This window comes from Fusarium verticillioides, chromosome 6, assembly GCF_000149555.1.
Source record: "Fusarium verticillioides 7600 chromosome 6, whole genome shotgun sequence".
Taxonomy (NCBI): domain Eukaryota; kingdom Fungi; phylum Ascomycota; class Sordariomycetes; order Hypocreales; family Nectriaceae; genus Fusarium; species Fusarium verticillioides.
This window is the reverse complement of record NC_031680.1, coordinates 2,116,242-2,144,239: the sequence shown is the minus strand read 5'-3', so window position 1 is coordinate 2,144,239 and position 27,998 is coordinate 2,116,242. Positions and strand designations below refer to the sequence as shown.

Sequence of the window (27,998 nt, the reverse complement as noted above, 5' to 3'; positions counted from 1 at the left end):
TATACAAGCAAGACATTTGGGGGACGGATCAATTGGTTCTGACAAGATTACTGTACTTACTTGATCCGAGACCGGTGGTCTCGACTATTTAAACCCTTGCACACAATGTCCCTAACCACGATATCGGGCAAATTCTTTGAGAGACAACCTCAACAAGCGGTATAAAAAGCCAGAACGTACTGATTTGTACCAAGCATCTAATCCCAGAGGTGAATGTTGCACAGAGATTATCTACGAGGTAGAGTGCGTTTGATCACACAAGCGTGACCATCTCAATCTTGGCTCTTACAACCCCAACAAGGATATTGCCCCTCTTTGATTCGAACACATTATCTCTGTGCTGTTCTCTCTACCTTACCTACTTCTCGTCAACAATCACAATTGCGGAATCGGATCTGTGGTGACTCCCAGGTATATCTGCGCCCTACTACGTAAAGCTCCCAGTCACGGCTAACCCGCCACGGGAATAAGCGAGACCAAACAGCGGCGAGGTGATAGGGATTTTGACGGGATCTTATTATATTGATCTCCCAACTAGCTCAACAGGTTAGTGGTGAGTGAGTAGCTTATCTGGCCAGACAACATAGTAACTTTCGCTTCACAATCAGACTCTGGCTCTCCAACCTTGTATGTAGGTCTTGGGCGTTGTATTTATTTTTCCTCTTGCACGTACATACTTATATTTTGAACGGCAGTTCTTTCAACTACCGTCTCAGCGGCTAGGACCCTTGTATCGTTCTGCATCAAAGCTCCACGCACGCCTCCACAGCTTCTGGCCGGCACAGAGACAGGACAGGATACCACAGAAGAATATTATTTCCTGGCGTCAAAGATCTAATGCTAGCCCGTCGAAGTCCCCTGGCATCGGTCCGCTTCGGCCAGACGCTGCGATGCCAGCCGCCTTTAAAATCTTCGAGGCTGGCTGCTAACCCCGAGGTCAACGAGCTCGGTCAACGATGTGCGAGCACCATGCGCCCCGCTACCTCAGGTACGTTTTTCTGAGAACTTCTACGGAAGATTTCTCTGGGTTTTCTTTATCGTCTCGCTCAATTGCGTTTTTTTTTTTTTTTTCCTTTCTTCTTTATATTCATCTGCGCCCCAGTCTGCAGGGCCGGTCCGGTCCCAGTGAACCGGGAGCGAGATGCTCTTGGAAGATGATCTAGGAGACAAGGCAGAGAAAGGCAGCTGAGAGATATGGCAGTTCGATTGGATCTCTTATAGCTGTTTTTCATGGCTTTTGTTGCAGCTGTACTGTCATTACCCCTGCACCTTGTTATCCATGTTCTAGTTCAACTTATTACGTTTTATCATGTCCTTCTTCAGCCGCCTCTTTTTCTCTCTTCTGATATGAGAGCGAGTGCCGAAGAGCGGCATTGGACCCGAGATAGAGCCCGGCTGGTCTCGGGTCAACGAGTGCCTGTTCTGTTGCCGTGTATCTCTTTTTTCTTTCTTGTTATCAATATTCGGAGTCTTCCGATGGCTTCGGACAAAGTGCCCGGAGACCGGGAGAGAGAGAGGGTATCATGAATTTCAGTCACGGTCATGTGCAGCAGCTGCGTCTGTATGAGTCTTGAGACTATCTGTGCCCTTCCGGGGTCACGTCCCGGCTCCGGGCCTTGAAAGTCAATGAACCCCAATGTCCAATTTGGAGCACCCTTGCTTGTCTCCAGGTCACCACCCACGCTCTTAGGCTCTAGGCTCTCTCTCCACGCTCTCCCCCAAAGCACCCCCGGATGTCGTCCGTGGATCGGATTGGGTTGAAGCCATTCAATTTGTCTACCTCGTCATGGACAATGCGCTCAAGTCATGCAATCACAAGCAAAATGCGCTGATTTTGGGGACCCCATGATTTGATTTGATCTTACTTGAGGTGTTTTGTTTGTCTACAAACTGCACAATCTGCATCACATCCACTCCGGGTCTCCATCCGTCCCCAGACGTGGATTGCGCTACGGCCCAAGGTTACGATGTCGATGGCGATGTGTGTTGTGTGAGTGGGTGAGAGTGGATTAGTTAGTTGCCTTTTAGTGAAGGGTTTGGGGTCTCTTCTTTTCTTTGCATTGCTCTGCTCTGCTCTGCTCTGCTCTGCTCTGCTCTGCTCTGCTCTGCTCTGCTCTGCTTTTTATTACTAACAATGCTTTTGTCTACGAGGGGATTTCTATTACCTATGTCTAGACATTAGTTCTGAGCCGAGTCTTTTTCTTGCCTTGTCTTGTCCTGTCTCGTCTGCCTGGTCTATTTGTATAAGGCTCTATCCTCTCTTCCTGACTCAGTCGAGTTTCTTCTTTCTTTGATCTTTACCTACCTAGTTCACGATACCCTCTTACACCGACAATAGTGTTGTTCTGGTGTAATACTCTCTCATTGTATGCTCCCCTCTCCCCTCTCTCCTCCTCGTCTATCTCATCCTTGTCTGATACCTACCTCACCTCACTTCTCTCGCCTTGCTCCCTCCCCTTGACTGAAAACTCAGGCCTACAAAAGCACTGATAATTTACATGATTCGCTTTATAAATATTGGATGATTCAATTGCTAACTCGTTCGACTTTTTTGGTATCTACACAGACTATAAGATTGGCCCCCGTGCTTGCGCTTGGAGTAAATCTATTACTGCCACATCTACCCCGCGACCCTTACTCACCCCGCCAAAAAGTTCTGCTTCTGCTTCTACTACTACTACCCCCCACTATCATCGTCACCTCTATCCTTATACCTCGACTTCTTCCTCCTCTACCTCATTCTTCTCTACCTATCCTGCCAAAATGAAATTGACTTCAGAGAACATCAACCAGCGAGTCGTCGCCGCCAAGTACGCCGTTCGTGGTGAACTTGCTGTCAAGTCCGAGGAATACCGAGCCAAGATCGCAAAGGGCGATACCGGCGATCTCCCCTTCAAACAGGTTATTTCTGCAAACATTGGCAACCCTCAGCAGCTCGACCAGAAGCCCATCACCTTCTTCCGCCAGGTCGCCAGTCTTCTCGAGAACCCTATACTGCTTCAGAACGAGGAGGCTCTCACCAAGCACTTTGGCTACCAGACCGATGTCATCGAGCGCGCCAAGTTCCTCCTGAGCAAGATCGGCTCCGTTGGTGCCTACAGTGCCAGCACCGGTGTTCCTGCTATCCGCGATAGCATCGCCAAGTTTATTGAGCGTGGGTTCTGCCGTCGCTTCTGTTTCTGCTGTGTTACTAACTTGTCTCAGGTCGCGATGGCTTCCCTGCAGATCCCGATCACATTTACCTGTCCGCCGGTGCCTCCTCTGGTGTCAACACCCTTCTCAACGTCATCTGCGCCTCCCCTAAGACCGGCATCCTTATTCCAATTCCCCAGTACCCTCTCTACACTGCTACTCTCTCCCTCTTGGACGCCACAGCTGTTCCTTACCTCCTGGATGAGCATAAGAACTGGGGTACCGACGTCGACACCATCCGTGCCTCGTACGAAAAGGCCAAGGCTGACGGCATTGACGTTCGATGCATTGTCATTATCAACCCCGGTAACCCTACCGGTGCCTCTCTTCCCGAGGAGGACATCCGTGCTGTCCTTGAGTTCGCCAACAAGGAGAACCTAGTTGTTATGGCCGACGAGGTGTACCAGACAAATGTTTTTGTCGGCAAGTTCCACAGTTTCAAGGCCGTCCTCCGCACCCTTGAGAAGGAGAACCCTGGCAAGTTCGACGGCCTCGAGCTCGCCTCTCTTCACAGTGTCTCCAAGGGCATGGTTGGCGAGTGTGGTCACCGTGGAGGTTACTTCGAGCTTGTCAACTTCGATGCCGAGGTCGAGGCCAACATCTACAAGTTCATTTCCATCATGCTCTGCGCCCCTGTTATTGGTCAGTGCATCGTTGAGTTGATGGTCAACCCTCCCAAGCCGGGCGAGCCCTCGCACGAGCTTTACAAGAAGGAGTACGATGGCATCTTCACCGGTCTTCAAGAGCGTGCTACTGCCCTTCACAAGGCTTTCTCTCAGATGGAGGGAGTCGAGTGCGCCGAGCCCCAGGGCTCCATGTACCTCTTCCCCACCATCAACCTGCCTGAGAAGGCCGCTGAGGCTGCCAAGGCAGAGGGTCGAAGCCCAGATGAGTTCTACTGCATGCGTCTCCTCGAGGCCACCGGTATCTGCGTCGTTCCCGGCTCAGGCTTTGGTCAGAAAGAGGGTACCCTGCATTTCAGAACAACCTTCCTCGCACCTGGCACCGAGTGGGTCGGCAGCATCGTCAAGTTCCACAAGGAGTTCCTCGAGAAGTACCGATGAAGCATCAGTCGCAGCTGCGCAGTATTGTCATCATGAGTCGAACCCCCGATACGCCTGTCGCAAAGCCGGACTGGAGCGGGGCCCCAGGGAAAAGAAAGAGATAAAAATTTAGGATTATCAAACAGGAAATCGTTTTGCATAGTTTAGCGCCTTGATAGGTATTGGATAGACAGAAGTTCACCAATCTAACATTTTTGTTATATGTCAATATGGCGTGTCCCACCTCAATCAATCAATCAATCAATCAATCAAGACTGTGAGCCTGTCGGAACACAACAGAAAAATCCGGGGTAGACGTGTGTGCTGTTGATCTTTCGATTCTGACCCTTGCTTGCATGCGCAGGTACCAGAGAAGAAGACTGGGGTAGATCGACTCTTAGCTGTATGCTTAACATCATATCATATCATTCCGTTCAGATACATGCAGGCTAACGTAACTCCGCAGTGCAGTTGTCAGTCACCTCGGTGTGGAAGCGGTATGATATCAGATCAGCCCATTTTTCAGGCTCTCCTCACCGGGACCCAGCCAATCTACTAAGACTATTGCCGCAATGGCTTGTCTAATCCATAACATAAACACATCATATCATATCTGTACTGTACTGCACTGTGCAGTCAAGGAAATAGGTAAAGGCATGGGCTTATTCTCTGTCTCTTCGCTTTATTCCCCCACTAGTTACGGCATGACAAAGGCCAAGCACCAGCTTCCTCATCTATAAATCGCCTCATTTATGCCCTCTCACTACCCCTCAGTCGCACAGCCTGGCCGTACTTTTGTAGTTTTGTGATGAGCTGATCACCCTGTCGCACAACATCCTGATACTGCTTGTTCTTGTCATCGGGGCGGTTTGTCTCGATCACACCCTTGCCTGTCACGCGATCGATGGTGCAGGGGATACGCCCAGCTGCGATGAAGCGGGCGAGGTCACTAGTAGAGAATCAGTCAGGTTGTGTTCATTCATGAAATTGCGTAACGTGTCACATACCGGTCGAGGAAGTCAACTGTGACTCCGAAGTCATTGGCCATGCTCTCCAGCCCAACAACTCTGTAGCTCTGAAGAAGCTGCTGATAGGCGCGAAGTCGCATCTCCCGAATAAACCAGTTCTTGTGCTCATGAAGATAGCGGTCCTGGTTTAGGAACTGCTCCTCAACCTCAGCCAGAGACTTGAAGAAGGTCTTATAGTTTCCGTTGTACAAACTACTAACGAGCAGCGCTAGAGGGCTAAAGTCAATGGCCATTTCAGCTTCAGGTTGCTCCGTGCTGGTACCCAACGTGGTCAGGTTGACAGCAGCGGTGGCCGTCTTTGGGGCCTTCGCACCGGCAGTGTCATCAGCACCAGGGCCAGCGCTGAGGGCACCACTCAGAGCAAGAAGCTTGTCCTCACCATCACCCAGAATAGCCTTGATTTCAGGTGCGTCTACAACCTTTGACTTGAAATCGACTCGCTTGAGAGAGACTGAACCAGCAAGGACGGAGTACACGACGAGGTTGGAATAGGTGCATAGTTCGTAACTGGTGAATGTGGAGAGAGAGTCGAGCAGTAGAGGCGCGGCGAGGTTGTAGGAGCGAAGTGTGAGTAGGTGCAGACCCTCGTAGGCCTTGAGACGGTTGCGGCGGTCCCAGTCACCGCCTGATTCGACGAGTGTCTTGGCGCGCTCGACGTGCTTCTTGACAAGAGGCTTGTCGCCATAGAAGAGGCCCATGCGTATTATGGCGAGGACGACGTCGATCTTGGTACCGAGGATTCCCGTCTTTTCGGAGAGGCTCTCATAGGCGGCAATGGCCTTGTCCTTGGTGGGTGTTAGCAGGCGAAGTCAACTTGTGGCTAGAACCTGAGTTTCTATGTGATAACAAACATACCTTATCTCCTACACGAGCCCAGAACTCAGCTCGCTTCCCCTGAGCAGCCATGACCTCGGTATCACCAGCTTGCTCAACAGCGTCATCCTCCTCTTTCTGGAACTCTTCCAGCTCCCGGTCATTGTCTTCCTTCAACTGGTTGTAAAGGCCCTCGTCCCAGGGAAGACTGACGATGGTAGTGGCAGGCTTAGTAGCAATCATTCCAACAAGACTGGACTTTCTGCTGAGCGGTCGTCCAGGAGCGGAAGAGCCGCCCTCGCCAAGAGTGTTAAGGACGCCATCGAGTGGATGGGCGAGATATCGGTAGAAAGGAGCCATCTTGTCCTGTGCGATGGCATCTTGAAGGGCCTTTACAGCAGCTTGTTGCGCATTTTTGGTGGCATAGCCGTTTGTGAGGGTGAAAACGTGCTGCGACAGAGGCAGCAATGGCCACTTCGCGTACTGGGGGTCGGAACCCATGATGGAGGCGGTCGCTGTCGTTCGGAGTATGTGATTGTTTTCAGCGCACAGTGCGGTATCGGCAGTTGCCCGGAAAAATCGAGAACGGTGACGTTGTTCGCTGTTGGGCGTTGGTGCTGTGGTTGTTGATGTTGTGGTTTGGCAGATGGATGACGAGAGAAGCTCAGAGGTAGGTCGATAGAGCTTGGTGTTGAGCAGATACAGCAATCCAATGACAATTGGATCCATTGGATGGCGAGGCGACAGTGGGGGCCTACAGGCGACTTCGTGCTGCAAGGCTCCAGCGGGACACGCACTGATGGACTGGTACGTACCTCGAGCACTCAGCTCAACTTTTACCGAGCTCACTTCAGTGAGCGAAGGAATTGGTAAATAATGAGTTGCACAGTGAATAATTATTAGGTCGTGCTTCAGCCTCACCTGATGCTTGGTAGCTAATGGAATAGCAGAATATCGTCAAGGGTTCAACAAGTACTCAATTCTCTGATATATTTGGCGTTGCTTACGGAACAAGTAGCTGTCTGGCAGTCAAATACCTTTACAGAATGGCCATGGTATTCTTTTTCTCCCATTGATTTAGCTAAGTATGACTGACATTCCATCAGATTGATTGCAGTTAAAAAGTAAATAGAATTCTCTGTAGACACAGAGTGCTTTATACGCCATCATTCATTGAGTTGCAGCGGCTATAGACTAATAGGTGCAGGGTAGGCTGATGCAGCTGGACCGCATGGGCCGAGCGCCCTTACATCAGTGCAACGCTGAGATTAGATACAGAACTTGCATCATATTCCATTTCTCTTTCAATTCAATAAACTTGAACACCCAACTTCGCATCTACCATTGCAATCAATCGACACATATATCACAAAAAGAACGAGTGAAACTGTCAGAAATGGGCAGAGACTCTGATCGCGACGACGGTGACGAGCGAAACCACCGCAAGCGTCCTGCAAACGACGAACCTCAAGATGATCTACCCCAGCCATACAACGCCAAATCACTTCAGCCAGCAAAGCGGCGCGCCCTCTCGCCATCAGAACAGCCTCGAAAGCTGAAGCGCCCCGGTGCGCGTTCGCGTATCTCAGAGGCCGAGCGTGAAAAGATTCGACAGCGCCAGCTCGAACGAGAACGCGAAGCTGCGGCTGAGGAAGCCGCCGAAGCTGAACAGGAGAGGATCCGAAACAACAGTGATCTTGTGCGACACCACTACAACAACGTACCAGAGCGCGGTCGCGACTGGAGAACAAGAGACAGCAAGATCAAGGGACTTCGTGTTTTCAACAATTGGATCAAGAGCTGCATCATCCAGCGTTATTCACCCGATGAAGACCACACCCCTGGTTCGCGCGAAGCTGGACGCTCCAGTGGCAAGGACCTACTTGTGCTGGACATGGGATGTGGAAAGGGCGGCGATCTTAACAAATGGCAGCAAGCTCCTCAACCAATTCAGCTTTATGTTGGACTCGATCCCGCTGACGTGAGTATCGAGCAAGCCCGCGACCGCTACCGTACACTGGGTAGCCGTGGCGGGCGAGGTGGGCGCGGCGGACACCGACGACCGCCACCGCGCTTATTCGACGCTCGTTTCCACGTCAAAGATTGTTTCGGCGAGTCCATTGAGAACCTCGACATCATCCAGCAAGTCGGCTTCGACCCTTCACCTATGAACCGCCGAGGTTTCGACGTTGTCAGCATGATGTTCTCCATGCACTATGCTTTCGAGTCGGAAAAGAATGCGCGTAACATGCTCCGCAATGTCGCTGGAGCACTCAAGAAAGGAGGACGTTTCATCGGCTGCATCCCTAATTCTGATGTTCTGGGCGAGCGAGTCCGCAAATTCAACGAGGAGGCTGCTGCCAAGCGTGCAGCTAAGCAAAGCGAAGAAAAGATCGGCGATGGTTCGACAACACCGCAACAAACGGAGCCAGAGGATGGTGAGCTGGAAGAGGGCGAGGAGGAGCCGACTGCTGAATGGGGTAACTCGATTTACCGTGTGCGCTTCCCGGGGAAAACACCTGATGATGGTGTCTTTCGACCTGCCTTCGGCTGGAAATATAACTTCTTTCTAGACGAAGCTGTAGAGGAGGTGCCTGAGTATGTCGTACCCTGGGAGGCCTTCCGTGCTCTCGCCGAGGACTACAATCTTGAGTTGCAGTTTCATCGCACTTTTCCTGAAATCTGGGAGGCGGAGAAGGATGACCGCGAGCTTGGTCCGCTGAGCGAGCGCATGGGCGTACGGGAGCGTGGTGGAGGCCCTCTTCTGGTATCCGATGAGGAGATGGAAGCTGCTAGTTTCTACGTCGGGTTCTGCTTCTATAAGGTCTAATCATTTCTGTATCGGTATAAGACGTTGGGGGATGGTATCATGGGCTTGGTGTTAAGGAGTTTGGCTCATATACAGGAGAAACGACGCCACTATCACCAGGGCAAGTCGACCAAAATAAGAAAAGACTATGTTTGTTGATTATATATCTAGGTGATAAAAAAATGTGTTTTCGATGGAGCTGGGTATCATGTTTCTTTCTGAATGGTGAGTTTCAACTCCTACCTATGCAATGCCTGCCCTCTTCCCAAGTAACGGACTCTTTCCCAAAAACTTGCCGAGGTCCGGTGAACATCTACTCAACTGCGACACTAATTAAAGAGCATTCGTTGCTCGTCGCCATATCGTTAAAGCAGCAACTCCTGCACAGGCCGTGGCGCCCAATGCAATATACAAACTGGTCCGATCAGGCCCCTCCTCATTGCTCCTGGGGAAAGCCGTACTAGGATTTGTAGCGGCATCTGCAAAAGCTACAAAAAGCTCACTGATGCTACCCCAGGTGACACTCACATGTAACGGCAGGCTCATGTTGAGTGAGGCAGTATACTGATCTGGCTGAAGCTCACAGCGTTGGTTTGTCTTGTCTTTATCGGCCTTGAGAGCAGTATAGATCGAAGGGAGCTCATCAAGGTGCGCGTATTTGCTCCGCAGATCAACGATATGCGAGAACGAGTCGGGGTCAGACGAGTCATAGGCGTAGCAGATAAGATCGCAAGCATCTAATTTGGCCGGGTTGTCAAGGATTGCAGGCTCCAGCTCCCCAAGCTCTTCCAGAATGAGGTACACCTGTTTTCCGCCTGGCAGCTCGACACTGTTGACAGCGCGGCGCGGCTTGATGGTTGGATGGTAAAGACCATCAAAAGGGCGGTTGAGGAATGAGTCGAGGAGAGCGGATTTGCCTGCTCCTGATGCACCAAGAACGTAGCAGAGGACCACGTTACGCTCCACCCGACCAGGACGTCTCCTTCTCTTACGAGGCTTGGTTATCTTGAGTGCCGCGGTGATGGGTTCCTTGGGATTCGAAGGCTCAAATCCCAGATACGCGAGATATTCAATGGTTGTCTTGGGTTCGATAAATGTTGTCATACTCCACTGAGCCAGCCACCCCTGCAAAGTAACATGCCCAGCTTCATTCCTTACAGTCGAGGAGGGGAACGACGAGTCGGTCCAGGAACTGGGAAGTCCTGGAGCTGGGGCAAACAGAGCCTCAAGTTCTTGATCATTGAGGCCACCATCATTGTCCTTGTCAAACAGCAAGAAGAGATCCACAAAGAATCTATAACCAGCAGGACTCAACTCGGCCGACGAGTACTCTGGAACATCGAACTTGGGTCGAATAAACTTGTCCTCGAGACTGAGACTATCGGTATAGTGATATTTTCGAAGGATAATCCAGATAGTTTCGTGGCGACCCTTCTCAGCATAAAGTTTGTTTAATTGCAGGAATCCTGGCAGATCAATGCCTTTTTCTAACTCGGACGTGGGCAACGATTTCGAGATACTGAGTTTGATATTGTCTAGGTCGTCCGCTGTCAGAGGTTTTTCGAAGCAACGTGCTTGGAAGTCTCTCATTTCTTGTTCATTGAGATATCCGTCCTGGTCTTTGTCGCAAAGATAGAATATGCGCCTCAGAGCGTCAACGCACAGAGGCTTGAGATGCCCCTCCTTGTAGTCAAATAGAGGGGCAATTGGATGAGTTACGGCCTTTTGACAAAGGAAAAAGACTTCGTTTACGTTTCGATGGTCTCGAGCGCTGGCGCGGATGCAAGAGTCGATTTCGCGGAATTCAGCCATCACAGGTAGCAATTCCTCCTCGACTACCTGAGGTGTGGTGCCCTGGCCAGCCAGATCGGATTTGTTGGCGCATAATACGACGGGGACGTTGACGCCGAGGGATCGGAAGTATGGCATCCAGAACAATGCTACTCTTTCGTAGCTGTAATGGTCGGCATAGACGAGGAGGATGACATTGCACTTTCGGATCTCTTTGCGCAAAGTAGTTCGGTCTTGAGGGCGAGCTGAGGTATCGACGATGGTTGTTGAGACATTCTCGGGCGTACCAATACTAGGAGGAATAGTGATTTGAGGAAGGACGGGCTGGATTTTGTTGTTGACAAATTGATCCTTAACGAGAGAAGCGATGAGGCTCGATTTGCCGGTGCTTTCATCACCGCAGACGCAGATGCGCACTGCGCAGGGAAGGTTAGTCATTTGAGCAACAAGTTGTTGTTGGATTGAAGAGCTCGCAGTGGAGTCGGAGCCGAGTTAGTTGGAGGTTGTTCGTACCAGCGGCCATGATGGAGGTATTATCGGAGTCTTTGGTGAAAGTATGTCGTCATTAAGGTTCCATGCCCAAGAGGGAACGGTGGTCTGCTGATATCGTGGGTTCGGTAGGTCGATCGTGGGGAATGAATGAATCGTAGCGGCGGCCGGCAACAGCGGAGGTGTCAGCAGATGTATTGGTCGAATTTGAGGATATGGCGATTATTTAGAGATGGGTAAGGAATAATGAAAACCAAGTTGGAGAGAGCCACGAAAGAAAAGAGCCTTGTAGAGAAGATGATCCATCACCTCAGGCCATGCCTGAGTTTTATATGAGAAACAAGACGAGACAGAAAGAGCGGTGCAGAGAAGGGAATAAATTAGGTACAGCAGGCAATATGCAGCTAATAATTCAGACCAAGTGCCAGACCTAAAATTGGAGTTTGATGGCAGACAAACAAGTGATGCGACGAGCAAGGATTGGGTGGTTTGAGGGACGATCAATTAAAGATGCGTCCCGCTTTCAGTGAGTGTGTTGTCATGAACCGCCGCCACCGTACGAGCCTGAGCTCTCAGGGAAAATGACCCCACATTTCAGGCCCTGGAAGACGATGGTAGGCTGGTGCCGCCTGTAAGTTGGCGCCTACATACATCTCGGTTCCTGTCTCGTCACTTGACGCCCACCTGCCAGGTAGGTGCTCGGTTCGAGTAGAGTAATTATTGGTCGAACATCTAGGAAATGAGCAAAACTCTTTTCTTCTTCTTCTTCTTCTTCTTCTCGATTGATAGAATGAGTCTTGCACAGGCAGTAAACTAGACGGAGATACGATCGACTGATCTATATCTCTCACTGACCCGTCCATGATACGTCTTGATCAGAACATCGAAATCCATGTTCAACCGATTGAAGGATTCGGTGGATAATAGAGTGGCGCGACTAATAGTGCATATGCCATGGCGATTCCCAACAGATCTGAATGCGTCTAGATACTGGAGCTGGTAAACGTTTGGAAACATCAATACAGTTTGTATGGATGGAACCCCATACCGACAGATGCTGTACTTTGACGCTGAACGGGAACCGTTGCGCCACGCAGAACCCCTGGCTCCATTGATTCTTCGAAAAGCGCGCATAGTGAAATGCTAGTGACAGAAGAAGTGTGTATTCCGCCAGCCTGTACTGGATAATGGCTAAATGTCATAATATCTAATAAGTCACGCCTAATGGTATCTATCTTACCTACATTATTAGCGCTTCATTCTGGAACCCTGGCCGTTGCAATGGCTACCTAGAATGGCCAGAATGGATAGCGTTTTCCCCAGTTTACCCCACACTATCGTCTGCAGCTGCACCTGCGGCTTCCGAGTCCGATGATCCAACCCCAATCCTCCTCTCACCTCAACCAGTCCTCGGCTATATTCTCCCAGCCTCACAAGTCAACCTCTTCTACTTACTGCGGTACCCACGAGCCGACCGATCGCTAGGTATAGGACTCGCCGACGGGAGTCTTGCTATCTCAGGGCCATTACCTCGCTCTCCAGTGACGTAAAGCACCTTCCAATTCCGAACGTCGACTGCTGTGCCTCTCGCCATTCAGCCCCCTCCGCCTCCGCCTCCGCCTCCGCCTCTACCTCCACCTCCATCCAGTAGCGACTAAATATCGCGATACCTTCATTCAATCTGTCAATTGTAGAGCTCATTGGAAATATACAAGCGTTCTCTGAACCGCCATCATGTTGTACGTCCACTCCCTCCCCCCATTGCGTATAATCTCCTCATGCGCCGGCGTTTGAGCATCGGCTCGTCTACGCCCGACACAAACTGACACAATGGAATTCCAGCGTGTTACCTCCCCCGCCACGATATCCCACCATGGGGCCTTATGGCGCCGGTGGTATACATCCTGTTCCCATGATAGAGACAAACAATACGTTATCGAATCCGACAGGTCCCGAATGGCAATTCCTGGTCGGAGAAGGTAGACAATAGCTCTCCATGATCTCATGGCATCTCGACTAACGTAGTGAAACCCACTAGGCACGTATACACTTAAAGAAGACTTACATCTTGCGACACCTCCGCCCCATCCTTCCGAAGCCACCGTCCCGAACCCGAACCCGCTATCGACTCTCCCGCAGCCTGCCAGCGCCGGTACCTCAGTCTCTCTCATCGCCCTTGAGAGTCGTCCGGCTCCAAACTTTCTGTATAGAGGACTCTCTTCGACCACCCTCGCCCTGAGTGGCGCCCCATCCAGTATTCAGGAGCATCCCAACGAGGGTCGCTACTCTGCCGAAAATGGCAAGACGAGTGAGGAGGGCCGTACCGGTTCGACAAGCGATGCTCAGGCTACCTCCATTACCATTGGTTCTGCACCTGCTTTTGGCGAAGGCAATGCTTTGCTTACCCAGGTGCCGACCAAGGATGTGAACAAGAAGAGAAAGCCCAAGAACAACATGACAAAGAGCAACTCGTCTTTCATCTCTCGCGTTATTGTTAACGAAAGCCTGTCTAAGAAACTTACAGAGCGATCCAATGATGGCCTCTTTGCTTTTGCAAACATTAACCGCGCCTTCCAGTGGCTTGACATGTCATCGTCATCCAAGGTTCGTGCCGTTGCGTAGCGAGGCCATCCTCGGACATCTCGACTGACATCACGAGTAGCAAGACTATTTGACCAAGATTCTTTTCACAAAAGCGCATTGTCTATGTCACGACGTTAATGTCCATACCAAGAGCGTCTCGCATCTGGACGTTATAATGGGCTTCTCAACTGGAGAGGTTATCTGGTGGGAGCCGATCTCGCAGCGATATACACGACTGAACAAAATGTAGGATAGTGCTCAGGATCTAGTTTTCGACAGACAATCCGCTGACAGCATATCTTAGGGCGCAATTATGGAACACCAGTTGCGGCGATCCGATGGATTCCAGATCAGAAAACTATTTCTAGGTGCTCACATGGATGGGTCGTTGGTTGTATATGACAAGGAAAAGAGGATGCTCAATTCAACCCCGAAGAGGAAGCGATTAATGGAAATGTGAATGGGACGAGTGGTGAGTCGTTAGATGCCAGCAATGGCGGAGCTCATTACAATTCTATTCGAATCAACAAGTCAGTGCATTCCAAAAATCAAAAGGTCAATCCAGTCGCCGCCTGGAAGTTATCCAACCATCGAATCAACGCCTTCTCCTTCTCGCCTGATAACCGACACTTGGCTGTTGTGTCCGAGGATGGCACGCTAAGAATTATTGACTATCTGAAGGAAGAGTGAGTTGAAGTTCCTGGCGCCTGATCTTGTTGAGAAGCTTATCTGACTGGGCTGCAAGGCTGCTCGACGTGTTCTATTCCTATTATGGAGGACTAACATGCGTTTGTTGGTCCCCAGATGGCCAATACGTATTGACTGGTGGACAAGACGACTTGATATCAATATGGTCACTGTCGGACTCGGCTCTGGTAGCTAGATGCCAGGGACACCAGTCTTGGGTATCAGCCGTTGCCTTTGACCCTTGGAGATGCGATGAGCGAAACTATCGTTTCGGTAGCGTGGGAGAAGACGGGCGTCTTTGTCTGTGGGACTTCAGCGTCGGCATGCTTCACCGACCCAAGGCGGTATGTGCTTAACGCCAACATCGACGATGGCGGGAGACGTGATGCTACACGGCATTGCACTGTGACATCTTTAATCTACGCCACTTCGTTTACACGACTCGATCGCTGACAGCATTTGACTACTATAGCAATCTGTACGACACCGTGGATCTGTCTCATCGCGCTATACGGCTTTGCAGCGAGCTGAGACGGCCACCACGTCCAACTCAAGGTTGCGATCAAACTCGAACCTAGATACCGAAGACGAGGAAATGGCTATCGCACACCCTGTGGAGCCGCGGGCTAGAATTCCAATGCTCCCTCCCGTACTTGTAAGTTTCAATGCGAGGATTGATATGTGATAGCTTCAGGTTGGAAGGTGTCGTAAAACTAACGGTGAGACAAACAGAACAAATCAATTGATACCCACCCAGTCTGTTGGCTGGATTTCACAGAGAACGCTATCATGACGAGCTGCAAATCAGGTAAGCTACACCAAACCAAGCTTTGAAGTCGATCTTCCGGTCCGATTGGACTATTGAGATCAACGATCGCTTGTTCCTGGCATAAACATAACACAAGTGACAGGCTGACATGTGAAACTCCTAAAATAGGACATATGAGAACGTGGCTGCGACCTGGATCGGAGCTTACGGCACAGACCAAGGGAGCAGAAGCCCTGGGAGCAACATCATGATAGACGGATACATGCTGAGCGATAAGAGCCTCGATGGGATTCGTAACAAGGGCACTGGCGAATAGAGTTTCATGATGGGTTTGTTGGGCTCAATTTTTTTTTTTTTTTTTTTTTTTTTTTTGGATGAGCCTGTGAAGCGAGATCCAATAACTGTTATACGCAAGGGGGAGTGGTTGTTGTCGTTTGAGTCATTGGTTGATTCCAGGGTTTGATAGTTTGAATCTGATGTAGGTATACGGATACTGAGACCGGAAATCCACCTCGGATCTTGTTTTTTGACTGCAAGTTTTTAGCCCAGGATCCAAGGCAGCTAAGGAACTTGCTTAGGCACCGGCCGGGATAAGTAGTCAAAGAGTCGTATAGCTGTTGGGGAACCGTTTTGGGCTGTCCTGCAGGAGTAATGAGTCGGCCCTATCAATTAGACGTCTCCGTTAAGCCCACATGGTGATGGAGGCTCTTCGGTGACACAACGAGTTGCCGTGTTTGAGGTCCACAATGGCTGCAGGACCCTGATTTTAGATATTCGACTTTTTTATCCCTCCGAGAGATATCAGTGGATCTCCAGACACTAGACTAGTGCACGTAACGATTACATACATCCAATTGCTGCACGTTTCTAGATAAGTAGGAGACTGAGATATCTCTCTCCTGTTAGTGAGAGCTGTCAGATTTACGAGAATGACGAGAGATTGCATCGTGCTGAAGCAACCGATTGCCCGTTCCGTAAGAGACAACGTCGAGAGACGCGCATGCAGTTGCGTAACCATGATAATGCGAAATGCTGCCATCTCACGTTATCAGATCTTGATTTCTAGGTCTCAGTCGATGATCTTCAACAATTTCCAACCTGAGCCACCAATCGATTAATTTGTAAACATTGTGCACACACACTAATGCGAGCTTATTGCACGCCCGTGGCTCATCTACCGAGTCGACGGCGCCCGTGCATCAAAGCAAGGACTAGGCCCTGTGGAAGCGTAACGTGAACCTCAAACGTAGAGGGTTGAATCGTTCACTAGGTACGGAGTAAGTTACTCTGTACTCCGTAGCTGACTAGCAATAACAGCTGGTTATCGCGTCTCGACGTGGCTGGCTGGACTAGGGACAAGTATTGAAAATCATCCTTGCAAATCGGGAAAAGGGAGGGGGGGCTACTCTGTGCTCAGCCCACTAACACGGCCGTTGCCGAACCAAACCTGATGGACAAGGGTCAGCCAGGACAGACCATCATGCGGTGGCTGACTTTCCTGATGGCGTGTGCTAAACAGTTGACACCAGCAACAGGGCAGAGAGGTGTAGATATAAGCCGATGATATCTGTATATCGAGAGTATCATGAAGTCACAGTGCTGTAAGAGGCCTCAGTCAATTATTGCCGGAACTGGTTTTGGTTATGTCGCATGTATCATGAACTTCTTGCGCTGTCATGAGCTTCTCATGAGAAGTCATGATGAGATTTGCTGGATGTTGCTTTAGCGACCTGGTTGATCTTTGAACTTACGGTGACTCGTTGGACGTTGCGAAATCATTACTTGGGCACTTAGGTTAATGGGTTGATTGGCTCGGGAAACAATTGTACATCTGTGTCGTGTCTGACGGGTGTTTGGCGTCTATCGGTCTTGAATTTCCGGGCCCTGCCTACAGCAAATCAACCAACCAAAAGCTGAGCTGGAAAACTTCTACGCCTGGCGCGGTGATCACAGAGGTTGCGTACTTTACAAGGCTGATTGCTATATACAACGGGTCCAGTACGGTCCTTGGGGCTCCCGAATCAAAGGCCCATTTTTCGAGAATAAAAAGCGCAAGAAAAGACTCCATCGAATGTTTTCGCTAGGCTTTAGCGAAAATGTGTTGTCGGAGCCTTGAAACCCTAAGTTATGTACAAGTATGTGATATGCCAGGACGTAAGAGGTAACCCGAGCTGCCGAGGCGTAATTACCTGAAGTGGCTTTCTCGATGGCATGCCGACGCAGAGCCGTTGTATCCCCGGAACGTGCATATCAACGCCGAAATCTGGAAACGATACTCCGTACCCTTCATGAGATAAAGTTTGAGTACCTGAGGCTGAACTGATGTGGTACCGCCACGGATAAACTGATTAGCCCAAAGAGACACAACCGAACTCATGAGTGGTCCTAATGAGCTAACTAGATCTTCTTGTCGGTGACCCGTCGTCTCGGTGCTTTATCAACGGGTATAGGGGCCGTCGACGGGCGCTTGTTCAATGGAGACGAGCCAAGCTGAAGGCTAGCTTGTTAGGCGTGACATGGGTGCTGTCAGAGACTCAGAGTGTAGTGCATAATGCAGCCAGATAGCCAGGCAGCCAGGTTAAGCTGCTTGACTGAAAGACACAGTCAACGGTGTCTGTAACCGCATTGTAAAAAGCGAGCTCGTATTTGTTCCCGGTCCCGGTAACCGATAGTCGGCAAGGACTGTCAAGAGGATGGACCTTCACCATATGCATACATAGTTCAGACTGTTCTGGTTTGTCCGGCTAAAGGCGAGTCTGGATTCTGCCTTCCCTGGCCTGATTATTGTGATCTAGATCGAATCAGCGCATATCTTCGACATGTTTACCCCAATAGTGCCGGGTATGAATTAACCTCCAAGAGATTCCGGGACAGGGGCCGTTCCGTTCAAAGTCTGGGGCCTCCCAATCCAGACCTGACTATTTGGAACTTTCAGATGCTCAGTCCATCTCGGTTGAGTATCATGACTTACGGGAGGCAGAAGGGTGTCGTAGGAGTGGTCTCGTGCCGTGCCCCCGAATTCTAGAACTGCATGTTCCGTATGTCCAGTGCGTGTGCCAATCGTTGTGCTATGGCTGAGAATCATATGATAAGTAGCAATTACTGCCGTGGGCGCGCAAGATCATCAGAATAGCAAGTAAGTTTCATCATACAGCCTGTACGGCGACAAAGGCGTCAGTTCAGTGCCCACGATGGGATAATGTGACAAATACGGCTGGCTGAGCGCTTCGTTTCGTAGATAAGCAACGACCCGATAGCGAATATTCAATCACGACAGGAAACATCCCGTGCTATGACCGAGCGCCACAAGGTTATGTACTTATCCTCCCTGAGAAAATGACTAGAGATTAGCGGAGCCGCAAGAAGAATAGACAAGAGAGTTTCGAGGTCGCAAGCCATTGCCAAACTCGATGCATTCCTGCCATGATTTGGTTCCGCCGTTTGCAGAATTTATTACTGTCCTTGATTCCTTGAATCAAGGTTGAATAGCTCAAAGGATGAACCAAGGAGTACCTAGTTAGTCTTGCAAATCCAATGGTATTGGGGGTTTCGGCGTGGGGGTCGTATATGTCGGTCTTACCTCAATGTTCTTTGATGAGGTACGTACAGTACATTAGAGCCCCTTCCACGATAATAGACCGGCTTTAATGTCTCTGACTCGAGGCATTGTGACATCCATTGATTGACTGGTGATGTCGGAAAGAGACTGATAGATTTACTCATTCTCAGGGATAACGACACCTATCATCTAAGGTACGGGTAGGTAGTTCCAAGTTGAGGTGAAGTAACTGCTACGGGTTTATCTTTAGCAGCTGAATTGCCTGTGCCTTCCGGTTCGTATCCTACGTAATTGGAGAAGGTCCAATACATGCATGCATAGAAGGTGCTCAACGATGACACCATTTGGCTGGTGCACATGCTTACCCTGCCGTGGCCAACACGAACTTTTCCTAGGGGGCCATGCCAATTAACGATCTTGAAATGAAGCAATTCCAATCATCGTCACTTTTTTTTTATTAATGGAGATGCTCAGGTACTTGCGGATGTTTATCTATCTATCCGTACTACCGTCATCAATTCTCGGCGTTACGACGCCACGCAGCACAGACGCTCGGCACAGCGTTGAACCTGCAGGGCAAAAAGCTTCCATCAGGCTTCGATAGCACGAATCGTCCCGATTCATGCAACAAACCAGCCCCAAGCACTGCGGCGGCGTCTCCGCCCCACTATCCGTTGTCCGTTACAGGGCCTCAAACGTCTTGGCCTTGCTCAGCATCGTCGTTGCGTGTCTTGCGTGCTCTGGCCTAACCACAGTGGTTCTCGCTAGTAAGACAAACGAGGCCGAGACAAATTACAACAAGCAGCCTGGTCTTTTGGGACCCTCTTATCGGCGATGAAAGACCGCGATACATTACCTATCTCAAATTTGATGTCCAAGGCGGCTTATTGACGTTTCGTCGTTTCCCGTTTCCTCCGGCCCGCCAACATCCGACGCCCGTTTAGCATCGCAACCTTCCGGCACGTACGATGTACGAAGAGATGATACATGACACTTGCAGCCAGATCAGCAGGGCAGACCTGTCCTGTACCGTAATTACCGTTACAGCGCAGCACCTTTCCTGCGTCAACCGCGCCATGTCGGCTTTGTGTACGGTAACTGTGCTGAAGCTGTCGACAGGGCAGAATAGGCCTTGTTATCAGTTATCACTACCTCAAAGAGGCTTGGACCCTGCCCTAAACGACGACATTGCAGGGGTGGTATCACTGAACGGAGTGGTTGCTTGATCTGCCTGGGCCCAGTCCGTCTCTGTTTCTGGGAGAGGATATCCGGCTGGTCAATGATCAAAGCCAGAGAGATGCGTACATCGAATGTCATGCTACTCTTTTCTATTCTCTTCTACTCTTTTTCATTTTCCTATGATCTTTTTCAGACTTTAAACGCAATTGAAGCTCCACACCCCTACGACTGTAAAAGAAGGATCATGGTCGCCCCCGATCACTGCTATCCCATCTAACTTGTTCCGTCTCCTTGTTGCCCGCCGCCTCTTCATCATACCCATATCTTTTTTCATACATACATGCCAGGTTCATCTGAATGAGAAATCTTTAGTGACACCGACACGGTGGGCGTCTTATCAGAACAAGACCCTCTTTTTCAACTTTTACATATCGCATCAAATCGCAATCCTGACTCCACCAAACGCCGTGCCGCTTGATCTGCTCTGCTTCGCGCTATCGTCTTGTCGCCTCCCATTGAATGGAACTTCCAAACCCGACCCTTGTTTAACCTGACCCTCATGGGTTTGGACATTTCCTGATCTCACAGCCCCACTCAACTTTTCTAGAGGCTGTACTGTATCCACACATCCCGCCGACTCGTGCGTGGCTTGCACTGTTGTAGCAGCTCGTCACCTCGCGCATTCGCTCGACTGAACTTAGCCGTGATCTTAAATAAAAGCGTTCCGTCTCCTCCAATTTATTCTTCTCTTCCTTCTAGTTCCCCTTCTCGGCATATCGGCATATCACCCAATTCCCCATTTTGCCCCCCCTTCCCATGCTGCTTTGCAGCAAATCACAACAACTTATACAACACAATACGTTATCATGCCGTCCTTTAAGCCCTTCGCTTCAGTGACGGGGCGTAACTCATATAGTCTTTTCGATATTCGGTATGATGATCTTCAGCCATAACTTGACTCAGACCACTTACTAACTGCGCCTATTGTTCAGCCTTGACAGCGACTTTATCGTCTTCCGTGGAAGTGATCACGAATCATCTGGTCAAGTTCTCAAAGGCACATTAGTCTTGTGTCTACAAACATCCCTGAAAATCGAAGATGTTAGACTGCGACTTGTAGGAACCCTACGCCATAGGTAAGTTCTATGACTCGACTTGAGGACCAATTTCTGTAGAGGAAAGCGACTGACTCTATGCAGCTGGGCTGATCCCAGAGGAAGCGCTCCTGGTGTTTCGGGACAAAAGGTTGACAAGACGCAAACGATACTCGAGCACCGATGGGCGCCTTTTGTCGGCACACACGGTAAGAGCATGACGCTTCCCGCCGGCAACTACGAATGGCCGTTCGAATACATGCTTCCCGGCAACATGGCTGAGAGTGTTGAGGGCATTCCCGAAGCATCCATCACATACAGACTCAGGGCAACCGTCGGACGCGGAAAACTTGCATACGACTTGCACGCCAACAAGCACCTTCGAATCATCCGAACATTAGAGCCAGGCGCCCTGGAATTCCTCCACGCCATGAGTGTTGAGAATATCTGGCCTAACAAGGTTGACTACTCAATCATCATCCCCCAAAAGGCCGTAGTGTTTGGCGGCTTGGTCACAATGGAGATGCGCTTCACACCCTTACTCAAAGGGCTGGAGCTGGGCGATATCACGGCACGGCTGATGGAAGTCCGTGAGTGCTACGTTCAAGGATCAGGCTCAGGTTATGGCACCAAGGAGCACCGAACAGAGCGTGAGGTCTCGATGTGGAAGTTTGAGGTTTCGAGAGAAGAGCACTGGCAAGATATGATTGAGGATACTGGTCAAGAAGGCTGGGCGGTCACCAAGAAGTTGAACTTGCCCAAGAGACTTCGCCAGTGCGTCCAAGATCTGAATCACCACGGCATCAAGATCCGTCACAAAATTAAGCTGACCGTTGCTCTTTGCAATCCCGATGGTCATATTTCTGAGGTAAAATGATATTCGAAAGCACAATGAGTTCTGGTTCACTAACATCTCTCGCAGCTTCGAGCAACACTTCCAGTGTCAATTTTTATCTCACCCAACATGCCTCTGGATGAGGAGGGTAACCTCGTCGACCAGTCACCAACCACACCTAACAACGAGCGAGAACTTTCGACGATTGCTCCCCCTGGATATGGAGAGCATGTTCTTGATCAGTTGTATGAGGACGTTGACGTTAGTGGCTTCCAGACCCCCGGCTTTCAGTCAGGCGTCAGCAGTCCCTTCTACGCACAGTCACGAGCAGGCTCGAATGAAAACCTCGCAGCGCTTGCCCACAGCTTACCTGTCGCACCTGCGGCACTTTCATCTCGATTGGCCGATGTATCGCTGGACCCTTCTCGAAGAACGACCTCCTCTACGTCTCTGGGCTCACTAGGCACGCCTGGCTTCATGTCCCCCACGTCTGCACCCCAAGGCCTAGCTCCGAGATCGGAGCCTGTAACGGCAGCACTCACTAGAAGCAACAGCTCCGAAGACTCATCTCGCAACTCGGCTGAACACATCGATCTCGACGTCTCTGATTTGACTGAACTCAACAAAGTCCCTAGCTACCAGACTGCTGTCAAAACCCCGGCTCGCTCACGTGCTGGTACTGGCGACCTGCTGTTGCCAGATTATCAGACGGCGCTGAGCGCTCCTAGGACACCACCGGCTACGGATTACCCAGCAGACCCTCTAGGCACTATATCCGAGGACCAGGACGGCGAGGATCATCCTCTGCATATATCGCGCCCTTCCAGTTGGATTGGCAATGGCCGCGCTTACACGGATGATGCTTCAACCTACCGAAGAATGCATCCCTCGCAGAACCGAAATCAAGTTGCCTAAATGAGCAGCTTGACTTACCTTTTGTTTCTTTGTATTTACATGACCATCGCTTGATTGAGTATGTTTCATAAGCCTCACAGGGCTTGCCGGCGTTTATGTGTTTTTCAATTACGGGAGGCCTCGAACCATGGGAATTATAGACAAGGCGTACTTTTGGGTGACGAGCTCTTTGGCTCGGATGATATCTACCTACACAATATTGGGTCCAGAACAATGCACAGGGAAAACGATGGATGAAGGATGACACTTGTATAATTAATACCCTTGAAGGATATGATAGCAAAGAAGAATGATGAACAATGTGATCAAGGAAGGGATATTCAGACTGAACTAGCCAATGACCAGTAAAATCCCTTTCCTTATAAGTTGACATGGAATTAAAGAAACAGATATCTTGAGATTGTGAATGGTTACTATTTGCCGACCATGACATAGGGGGCGTTTGCGATTTGGTGGCGAGTGAACGAAATTCTTTGGCACACTCGGTGACATCCGAGCAAAAGCTTGTTGGACAGTTAGTGCATATTCTTAACTCGATCTACCGGCGATGGTGGTGGTGTGTTGGGGCAGCTGTATCGAGCGAAATTGGAAGAACTCATGTAAGTAGGCTTGGTGAAGAAGAGGGAGTTTTAGCGATGGAAACTTGTTGTGGACAATTTGTGTTCATAGAATATTATCTTTCGTATTTCATATTTTATAGTGTGATTTCCAGAAAAGACATACAGCAGCGGTAACATGATCAAGGTATTGATATTTCGAGGGAGGGAGGGAGGGGGCCGAGGCCAAGCTTTGAGATGGACACACAAATCGTTGCATCTATACCAAGCTTGCCCTAGTCGTTATGTCGGTGCGACACAAGTTCAAGGGACCACGTCCAGAGTTTTGCGGTAGTTGGAGGGCGATTGACGTCATGACCTGAGATATCAACGCGGGTCTGGTGATGGTTTGTCTTGGTGTTCATGGTACTAACTAGTTCTCGACACACTATGGTTTTGAGGGTTCACGGATAGATTGACTTGTCACTAGTGATTGGATTGCCGGAGATTTGATTTAAAGTGATCAGCTTGAAGAAGAGGAGAACGAGCATAACGAGCATCTAGATGCTGGTGCGGGTGCTGGTGGTGATCCTTGGATAGCTGAAACTGGGACTTTTGAGGGTATACAGAGCGAATATTGCATGATCAACAGTTGTACTGTACCACTTGAAGGACTCAGCTACTACACAGTAACATTAAGAGGGCATACCTACTTTTGAAACTCCAGATCAGCCTCTGATATTTGAGCTCATTAAAACAGGATATTGAGGTGACTAACTCGTGCTAAAATATATTTCGATCGTACCTATTCTCACCAACTTAGCACGGTAGACTACCTAATTCTACAGTGCCTACCTAACCTACCTGTCTTCTGGTGGTTGGCCTCTTTTTTTTATTAGCGCTGGGCCTTCAGCTCTTCATGGCTTGTCTCAACAACCCCTCCCCTCCCAACTAAAGTGGCCTGAATCTCGACGTCATATGAGCTCTCCTGGCGATCATCTCCAAGTTGTACGTACATACTGTACTGTACAGCACAGCACAGCACAGCACAACACATTAAGTATTTATCCACGACGTCAACATTAGCCTGATGATCTAACTTTTAGTTGATTGCCTCCCCGCCAAGAAAACCAGGAACTGATTAGTATTCAACCTCTTCATACTCTGTCCCTATCCTATATAAATACCCCTGTGATCTTCCCCCATTTCGACCCCTGCAAAGAGCATTAGAAAAGAAGCTCATAACTAACCCTTGACTGTGATACCCCTCCCCTCCTTGGCTCCCCCTTCCTCCCTGTCTGCCAAGCTTGGACAGTGAAATCTAATCTCAACTCTCCAATTCAATTCATATACATATAATAATCCTGCATCTCGGCCGTCGCCCCCTTGGACGCCAGCTACACCAAAACGCTTGATATCCCATCACCCAACATGGCTTCACCTACAACAACCGACTTGCCCTCGAGGGCTACTACTGGCTTTAGCACCGTCAGCGAAGATGCCATTCCCGAGGTTGATCCCTCAAGCGTATGTCACCTGAGGTCTCCCCCTAAAACATGCAACTTGGGGGAGATTTGAGCTGACCTCTTATGAATAGACTGCCGGTTTGCTTGCCGAGCGACTCCAGGCATGGAAACATGCTGTCGGCTACATAGAGGAGTACATGAAGGCCATGGAGAAGATCCATGGCCACCACGCCAAAGAATATGAACGGGCGCTCAAGGTGAGCTTAACTCAATTCCAATTCTAACTTACCTCGCTTCAGTAGACCTTGGTCACTAACTCGAGGCACAATAGGCCATCAACAACCCCCTCAAGGAGGGTCACCACTTCGACCAGAGCCTGGGCGGCGTTGCCGGATTCTTCGAGAACATGCGCTCCAACACGCAGTCACTCATCAACACCAATATCGAAACCGAAAAGAGCATCAAGGGCTCTGTCCTCCCCGTTCTCGAACGCTTGCATAAGGAGATCAAGCACAAGGCCAAGGAGCTCGCCCATGGCGCTGAGAAGGGCGCAAAGGAGGTTGACAAGGCTCGCAACACCACCCAGAAGCAGATAGAGCTGCTTGGGCAACATGCGGCCTCTTTCGACTCTGCTGGAGGTCACCTCAGCAGCCACGACGACCCTTATGTCATCTACCGCGGTGTCCTGCACCGTCTCAACAGCCAGGTCATTGCCGAGAACAACCACCGAAATGACCTGATTGCTGTTCAGAACAACTTCCAGAGCTTCGAGGCTCACATCATTGAGGTTGTCCAGCAGGCCATGGAGGCCTTCACACAACTTGCTGGCGGCCAGGCTGATAAGACACGCGCGCTGTACAACGACCAGCTCTCGGTCATCCAACGTGTCGCCCCTGACTTTGAGTGGAATGCCTTCAAGGCCCGCAGCGCCGACCGCCTCGTCGACCCCAACGAGCCCGCCCGCTCTGTTGACGCGATCCAGTTCCCCAACATGGATCACGTTGCGACCAAGGCTCTGATCGAGGGTTCCCTGGAGCGCAAGTCGCGTAACAAGCTATCTTGGGGCTACTCAACAAGCTACTACGTGGTCACCCCCTCCAAGTTCCTCCATGAGTTCAAGGATTCGGATAACAACCGCCAGGACCCTAAGCCGGAGCTTTCCATCTATCTCCCCGACGCCGTCATTGGCACTGTCCAGGGCGAGAAGTTCAGCGTCAAGGGCAAGGACAAGTCCAAGACCATGAGCAGCAAGCTTACCGGCTCAACCGAGCTCAACTTCAAGGCGCACACAGCTGCCGATGCTCAGAAATGGTTCCAGGTTCTCGCAGAATGTGGAAAGAGTACAGCTCCTTTGAGCACTGGCTCCAGCCCTGCAGGATCTACGCCCACGTCGCCCAACCCTCAGGTCACAGCTGACCCCATTGACGCCAAGGTCCAGTCCCCCGTGACTCCCGTGACTCCTGCTACTGAGCACGGCGCTCAAGAGGCTGGTGTTGTTGGCGGCGAGGCTCCTACTGCCGCCGCTGCACCAGCTCCCGTAGCGGTTCCAGCGGCAGCTGAAAAGAAGGAGACGGCAATCTAGAGAGAAGCCTGAATGAGGCGGACGAAGGGTGACAGCCATTGCGCTGGAGGCCCTGCACAATTGATTTTAATGGGTGGGAGTTCTCTATACCCAGTCCTGCATACACAAGCAATAACTGTTTTTTGGTCTCTTGACTTGACTGTGGTTCAAAGTGAGGCTGGCAGCGGCAAGGACATTATATTGTTTGGTGACGATGCAGTTGACGTGGCTTTTGGTGGTTCGAGACGACGATGGTTGAAAAGAGCAAGTCGAGACTCATGATTTTGATATTTAGAATCTGTCCTTGTTGCCTTGATTACTATTGGCGGCTCGGATTGCGGCAGGAAGAAATTAATGCGGATGTGCGCTGGATCTATATACCTACCTACCTACTTACTTGACTTGTATTCGAATGATAATATACAGTTCCATTTCTACACATTGTCTTTGCAGTGCTTAATATGATAATCTAACCAAGATCCCGTCTCTTTGGACACAGTAGAACATTGTCACCTGGAAGGTATTCTACTGCGCTCACAAGTGTCAACCGATTGAAAGAGACTATCCTTGACTGCGATGCTGTGATTCAGACGCGGCAAATATCACCATGCATTACCAAATCACAAGGCACTGCCTGTAGAGCCGGGGAACACGGCACGCGTGTATATACGCAATGTCGTAAAGGTAGAAGCCCAGCTGAATGGGTACGCATGTTGCTCAGTGCGAGAGTAAGCATGGCTGGCAGGCAAAGTGTATTCTTGGCAGTATCATCGCAGGACGCGGCGATGTCAAAGCATTATCGTGGAGATGCGAACCAGTGGCTGTGAGAAACTACGTGACGATGACAAGGTAGAACAAGTGCAACTGACGCGAGGAATGGAAGCATGTATATAAAAGACCGACCGATCGATGACAGAAATGAGGCGAACGATGCACAACATGCATCATATTCTAGTCCAGTAACAGTTGCAGTTACACCTTTCATGTCTTGGTTGCCAATCGTTTCGGCTATCTGAGGCTGGGTATAAGCCATTTGGTTGGTTGTACCGTCTAAACAGGGCGAGTTCTGGAAGCCACGCGCTTGGATGCCTCGAAGCTCGAAGATGGAGAAGAAGTAGAAGAAGGAGACGAAGGAGAATGGGTGGGCAGCCAAGGCGATCGATCCTATGCAGGGATTGGAGCTACAGCTACAAGGCTCAGAAAAGTGAATATAAGACGCATATATATAGGTAGGTATATGAGTTGTCATTCAAGGATGTGGTTCCTGTAAGCATTGGATATTACAAGATGTGCATAAATTATCTATACTTTTCTTTTCTTTTTCTCTTTTTAAACAGTTGAGTCATTAACAAGTTGATAGTCCATCACAACTGTGTGCATGTGCGTGTGTGTGCATGTGCGTGTGTGTGTGTGTGTGTGTGTGTATGTGGGCGGCCAACATAACACAGCACAGATGAGGCTGAAGGACGAACTATCTGCCTAATTCCTCACACCCTCTTCTAAATCCCCTCCTCTCCTCCTCTCTCTCATCGGGCAAATCCAAGGATGCAATCGTTTCAGAAAAAAATGTAGCACAAGCGTCAAGTACATTCATTATCTCCGAGTCTCGTCATCCATCATGAGCTTACCCGAGTATTATACAAGGCACA

At 50.0% G+C, this 27,998-nt stretch overlaps 8 protein-coding genes across 54 annotated transcripts; 5 read left to right on the top strand and 3 right to left on the bottom strand.

The window, feature by feature from the left end:
- Positions 1-115: 115 nt before the first annotated feature.
- FVEG_02112 (alanine transaminase) lies at positions 116-4,504 on the top strand. Of its 6 annotated transcripts, none has more exons than XM_018889231.1 (5): positions 116-411; positions 472-627; positions 696-988; positions 2,567-3,154; positions 3,205-4,502. In XM_018889231.1, the coding sequence occupies exons 3-5, from the start codon at positions 838-840 to the stop codon at positions 4,254-4,256; spliced, it is 1,791 nt and encodes a 596-aa protein (XP_018745323.1). In that variant the 5' UTR covers positions 116-411; positions 472-627; positions 696-837; the 3' UTR covers positions 4,257-4,502. The 6 variants fall into 6 exon arrangements, with proteins under 6 accessions (XP_018745323.1, XP_018745322.1, XP_018745320.1 ...); XM_018889230.1 differs by having other exon boundaries at positions 472-631; XM_018889228.1 differs by having other exon boundaries at positions 116-546; positions 609-988.
- A 178-nt stretch (positions 4,505-4,682) lies between these two features.
- Positions 4,683-6,782, bottom strand: FVEG_02113 (26S proteasome regulatory subunit N7). The gene is made up of 3 exons (XM_018889234.1): positions 6,119-6,782; positions 5,243-6,048; positions 4,683-5,184 (listed from the first exon to the last, which is right to left on the bottom strand). The coding sequence occupies exons 1-3, from the start codon at positions 6,575-6,577 to the stop codon at positions 4,986-4,988; spliced, it is 1,464 nt and encodes a 487-aa protein (XP_018745326.1). The 5' UTR covers positions 6,578-6,782; the 3' UTR covers positions 4,683-4,985.
- FVEG_02114 (mRNA (guanine-N7-)-methyltransferase) lies at positions 4,839-11,616 on the top strand. 25 transcript variants are annotated; one of them, XM_018889243.1, is made up of 6 exons: positions 4,864-5,669; positions 5,728-6,883; positions 7,027-7,131; positions 7,183-9,006; positions 9,057-9,110; positions 9,403-11,601. In XM_018889243.1, exon 4 carries the CDS (start codon positions 7,293-7,295, stop codon positions 8,904-8,906), a length of 1,614 nt encoding a protein of 537 aa, XP_018745343.1. In that variant the 5' UTR covers positions 4,864-5,669; positions 5,728-6,883; positions 7,027-7,131; positions 7,183-7,292; the 3' UTR covers positions 8,907-9,006; positions 9,057-9,110; positions 9,403-11,601. The 25 variants fall into 25 exon arrangements, with proteins under 25 accessions (XP_018745341.1, XP_018745351.1, XP_018745333.1 ...); XM_018889241.1 differs by having other exon boundaries at positions 4,839-5,669; positions 5,728-7,131; XM_018889252.1 differs by having other exon boundaries at positions 4,839-7,131; positions 7,183-7,284; positions 7,355-9,006.
- FVEG_02115 (mitochondrial Rho GTPase 1) lies at positions 7,127-11,713 on the bottom strand. Of its 2 annotated transcripts, XM_018889261.1 has the most exons (2): positions 11,190-11,713; positions 7,127-11,092 (listed from the first exon to the last, which is right to left on the bottom strand). In XM_018889261.1, the coding sequence occupies exons 1-2, from the start codon at positions 11,197-11,199 to the stop codon at positions 9,219-9,221; spliced, it is 1,884 nt and encodes a 627-aa protein (XP_018745353.1). In that variant the 5' UTR covers positions 11,200-11,713; the 3' UTR covers positions 7,127-9,218. The 2 variants fall into 2 exon arrangements, with proteins under 2 accessions (XP_018745353.1, XP_018745352.1); XM_018889260.1 differs by having other exon boundaries at positions 7,127-11,713.
- A 600-nt stretch (positions 11,714-12,313) lies between these two features.
- Positions 12,314-19,610, bottom strand: FVEG_14981 (hypothetical protein). Of its 15 annotated transcripts, XM_018904046.1 has the most exons (4): positions 18,785-19,610; positions 18,176-18,693; positions 18,058-18,122; positions 12,314-17,995 (listed from the first exon to the last, which is right to left on the bottom strand). In XM_018904046.1, the coding sequence occupies exon 4, from the start codon at positions 13,334-13,336 to the stop codon at positions 12,863-12,865; it is 474 nt and encodes a 157-aa protein (XP_018745367.1). In that variant the 5' UTR covers positions 13,337-17,995; positions 18,058-18,122; positions 18,176-18,693; positions 18,785-19,610; the 3' UTR covers positions 12,314-12,862. The 15 variants fall into 15 exon arrangements, with proteins under 15 accessions (XP_018745367.1, XP_018745362.1, XP_018745365.1 ...); XM_018904054.1 differs by having other exon boundaries at positions 12,314-14,423; positions 14,483-15,363; positions 15,422-19,610; XM_018904044.1 differs by having other exon boundaries at positions 12,314-14,423; positions 14,533-15,363; positions 15,422-19,610.
- Positions 14,103-15,455, top strand: FVEG_02116 (hypothetical protein; the record flags this gene model as incomplete). 2 transcript variants are annotated; one of them, XM_018889262.1, is made up of 5 exons in its annotated part: positions 14,103-14,434; positions 14,494-14,779; positions 14,908-15,090; positions 15,168-15,243; positions 15,373-15,455. In XM_018889262.1, exons 2-5 carry the CDS (start codon positions 14,759-14,761, stop codon positions 15,453-15,455), a joined length of 363 nt encoding a protein of 120 aa, XP_018745369.1. In that variant the 5' UTR covers positions 14,103-14,434; positions 14,494-14,758. The 2 variants fall into 2 exon arrangements, with proteins under 2 accessions (XP_018745369.1, XP_018745370.1); XM_018889263.1 differs by lacking the exon at positions 15,373-15,455 and having other exon boundaries at positions 14,103-14,779; positions 15,168-15,292.
- On the top strand, positions 19,279-23,499 carry FVEG_02117 (hypothetical protein). The gene is made up of 4 exons (XM_018889264.1): positions 19,279-20,873; positions 20,935-21,078; positions 21,142-21,904; positions 21,959-23,499. The coding sequence occupies exons 1-4, from the start codon at positions 20,809-20,811 to the stop codon at positions 22,784-22,786; spliced, it is 1,800 nt and encodes a 599-aa protein (XP_018745371.1). The 5' UTR covers positions 19,279-20,808; the 3' UTR covers positions 22,787-23,499.
- A 53-nt stretch (positions 23,500-23,552) lies between these two features.
- FVEG_02118 (hypothetical protein) lies at positions 23,553-26,997 on the top strand. Of its 2 annotated transcripts, XM_018889265.1 has the most exons (3): positions 23,553-24,849; positions 24,920-25,045; positions 25,120-26,997. In XM_018889265.1, the coding sequence occupies exons 1-3, from the start codon at positions 24,754-24,756 to the stop codon at positions 26,368-26,370; spliced, it is 1,473 nt and encodes a 490-aa protein (XP_018745372.1). In that variant the 5' UTR covers positions 23,553-24,753; the 3' UTR covers positions 26,371-26,997. The 2 variants fall into 2 exon arrangements, with proteins under 2 accessions (XP_018745372.1, XP_018745373.1); XM_018889266.1 differs by having other exon boundaries at positions 23,553-25,045.
- Positions 26,998-27,998: the final 1,001 nt, after the last annotated feature.

What these genes read in the sequence shown, in the direction of transcription:
- FVEG_02112 (XM_018889231.1), top strand. Translation starts at nt 838, where the DNA reads ATGCTAGCCCGTCGAAGTCCCCTGGCATCGGTCCGCTTCGGCCAGACG. An exon ending in CATGCGCCCCGCTACCTCAG is followed by an intron (nt 989 to 2,566) that starts GTACGTTTTTCT and finishes GTATCTACACAG; the next exon opens with ACTATAAGATTGGCCCCCGT. An exon ending in CATCGCCAAGTTTATTGAGC is followed by an intron (nt 3,155 to 3,204) that starts GTGGGTTCTGCC and finishes AACTTGTCTCAG; the next exon opens with GTCGCGATGGCTTCCCTGCA.
- FVEG_02113 (XM_018889234.1), bottom strand. Translation starts at nt 6,577, where the DNA reads ATGGGTTCCGACCCCCAGTACGCGAAGTGGCCATTGCTGCCTCTGTCG. An exon ending in GGGCTCGTGTAGGAGATAAG is followed by an intron (nt 6,049 to 6,118) that starts GTATGTTTGTTA and finishes ACACCCACCAAG; the next exon opens with GACAAGGCCATTGCCGCCTA. An exon ending in ACAGTTGACTTCCTCGACCG is followed by an intron (nt 5,185 to 5,242) that starts GTATGTGACACG and finishes ATTCTCTACTAG; the next exon opens with TGACCTCGCCCGCTTCATCG.
- FVEG_02114 (XM_018889256.1), top strand. Translation starts at nt 7,293, where the DNA reads ATGCAGCTGGACCGCATGGGCCGAGCGCCCTTACATCAGTGCAACGCT.
- FVEG_02115 (XM_018889260.1), bottom strand. Translation starts at nt 11,114, where the DNA reads ATGACTAACCTTCCCTGCGCAGTGCGCATCTGCGTCTGCGGTGATGAA.
- FVEG_14981 (XM_018904042.1), bottom strand. Translation starts at nt 13,336, where the DNA reads ATGAGAGAGACTGAGGTACCGGCGCTGGCAGGCTGCGGGAGAGTCGAT.
- FVEG_02117 (XM_018889264.1), top strand. Translation starts at nt 20,809, where the DNA reads ATGCCGTCCTTTAAGCCCTTCGCTTCAGTGACGGGGCGTAACTCATAT. An exon ending in GTAGGAACCCTACGCCATAG is followed by an intron (nt 21,079 to 21,141) that starts GTAAGTTCTATG and finishes GACTCTATGCAG; the next exon opens with CTGGGCTGATCCCAGAGGAA. An exon ending in CCGATGGTCATATTTCTGAG is followed by an intron (nt 21,905 to 21,958) that starts GTAAAATGATAT and finishes CATCTCTCGCAG; the next exon opens with CTTCGAGCAACACTTCCAGT.
- FVEG_02118 (XM_018889265.1), top strand. Translation starts at nt 24,754, where the DNA reads ATGGCTTCACCTACAACAACCGACTTGCCCTCGAGGGCTACTACTGGC. An exon ending in CCGAGGTTGATCCCTCAAGC is followed by an intron (nt 24,850 to 24,919) that starts GTATGTCACCTG and finishes TCTTATGAATAG; the next exon opens with ACTGCCGGTTTGCTTGCCGA. An exon ending in AATATGAACGGGCGCTCAAG is followed by an intron (nt 25,046 to 25,119) that starts GTGAGCTTAACT and finishes GAGGCACAATAG; the next exon opens with GCCATCAACAACCCCCTCAA.